The 1770-nt window shown below is 37.6% G+C and overlaps 1 protein-coding gene across 1 annotated transcript in view; it reads left to right on the top strand.

Moving 5' to 3' along the window:
* Positions 1–1770, top strand: part of LOC106884340 (receptor-type tyrosine-protein phosphatase R-like) — a 169543-nt gene that overhangs the window by 137981 nt on the left and 29792 nt on the right. Inside the window, exons 6-7 of the mRNA XM_014935681.2 lie at positions 614–822; positions 1192–1275. Coding sequence (XP_014791167.2) covers positions 614–822; positions 1192–1275 — 293 coding nt within the window. The remainder of the gene's footprint in view (positions 1–613; positions 823–1191; positions 1276–1770) is intronic.

Raw genomic sequence — 1770 nt, 5'->3', positions numbered from 1 at the left:
AATCAGCAACTCAGTTTTTCAATCCTTAAGGAACATATGCACCACACACACACACACACACAGACTCTGTTTTATATATATATAAATAAATGCATTAAAGCAGCAAGTTGGCAGAATTGTTAGAATGCCTGACAAAATACTCAGCTTCATTTTCTCCATATTTACGATCTGAGTTCAAATTCCGCCATGGTTGACTTTGTTTCATTTTTTGCAAGGTCATAAAAATAAGTACACATTGATTACTGGGGTCAATGCAATCAATTTATGCCCTCCCTCAAACTTACTGGCCTCGTGCTAACATTTAAAATCAATAAATTATGTATATATAAATGTGTGTGTGTGTGTGTGTGTGCATTTGTTCTGTTTTAACATAATGTAGTGAAGTGTTACTCTGAAGAACTGTTATGGATCTTCATCCAAATCACTATGAACATGCACTGCAGAGGATGCATATAGTCACATTACTGAAACATGTGTAGGGAACAAATGGTATGAACCACATCTTGTGTTTATCATACTTAATATATATGTGTGTGTGTATACATACACACATTTGTATCAGACATTGTATTGTGTCAAATTATCCAATATCTATGTCTATCTTTATTTACAGGTCTACTGCTGTTATCGACAAAAAGTCAAAAAGGCTGAATTGAAAAATCCTACAGTACAAAGAATATTCTATCCAACACTCAAACCTAATATGAAAGACGCTATGATGGTTCAACCAGAGTCTTCTCCAGTTTATGTGGTCAAACGTTGTGTTACACCTCTACCTGCTCAAACTCCAGTACAGATGAGAGCTGAGGGTTTGCTTAAAAGGTACACACTTTTTTGAGTATCTGATATAATTCTCTGATCATAGTTGACATTGAATTCTCAGAGCTGTTGTCACCACTACTAAATCCTCTTTATGCAATGCACACCTTTAATTAAGTATCTGTTACTGTACACCTGTCATTAAACATTTTATATGGCACAAATCTGAATTCACTTTTCACTGAATATTTGCAACCACAAACTTTTGATTACTCCCTTATTATGCTCCTTTGACTGCACTCCTTTAGCTACTCTCAAAGTTACACTCACCTTTCTTTCCTCTCTTGACCACATCCTCCTGTCTACAGACCTCTTATGATAATCTGATGCCTACATATTTCTAACCAATGTGTTTTCACTTCTATGCTCCAGGAGGGGATCCAGCGCCTCACTAACCTTAGATTTGAATCCATCACCAGAATTACCTCGATGGGAAGGAACACCCCCCAAGGAAAGGTAAAACAACCTTTTATTTATCGTCATCATGATTATTTAACGTCCATTGTCCATGCTGGCATGGGATGGACGGTTTGGCCAGAGCTGGCAAGATAGGGAGCTGCATCAGACTCCAGTTTGATTTGGCATGGTTTCTACCACTGGATGCCCTTCCTAACGCCAACCACTTTACAGAGTGTGCTGAGTACTTTTATGTGGCATTGCACAGGCACTAAAAATAAATGAAAAATCTTTGTTTTATTTGTGTTTATGTTTTTTTTTTCTATTCCATTATTTAATGAGTCTTGAAGAAGGGTCAGTTCTTTTCCAGGTCTTCCCAGATTGGTGATATTGATGCCAGAGCTGGCAGAATTGTTAGCACACTGAGCAAAAAAGCTTAGAAGTATTTCATCCATCTTTACATTCTGAGTTCTACCTTCACTAGTACTCACTTTGCCTTTCATCCTTCCAGGGTCGATAAAATAAGTACCAGTCGAATACTTTGGGGGAGGGGGG

Source organism: Octopus bimaculoides, chromosome 25 (assembly GCF_001194135.2).
Source record: "Octopus bimaculoides isolate UCB-OBI-ISO-001 chromosome 25, ASM119413v2, whole genome shotgun sequence".
Classification (NCBI taxonomy): Eukaryota; Metazoa; Mollusca; class Cephalopoda; order Octopoda; family Octopodidae; genus Octopus; species Octopus bimaculoides.
Note: the sequence above shows the minus strand (reverse complement) of the source record. Positions and strands in the feature narration are given on the sequence as shown.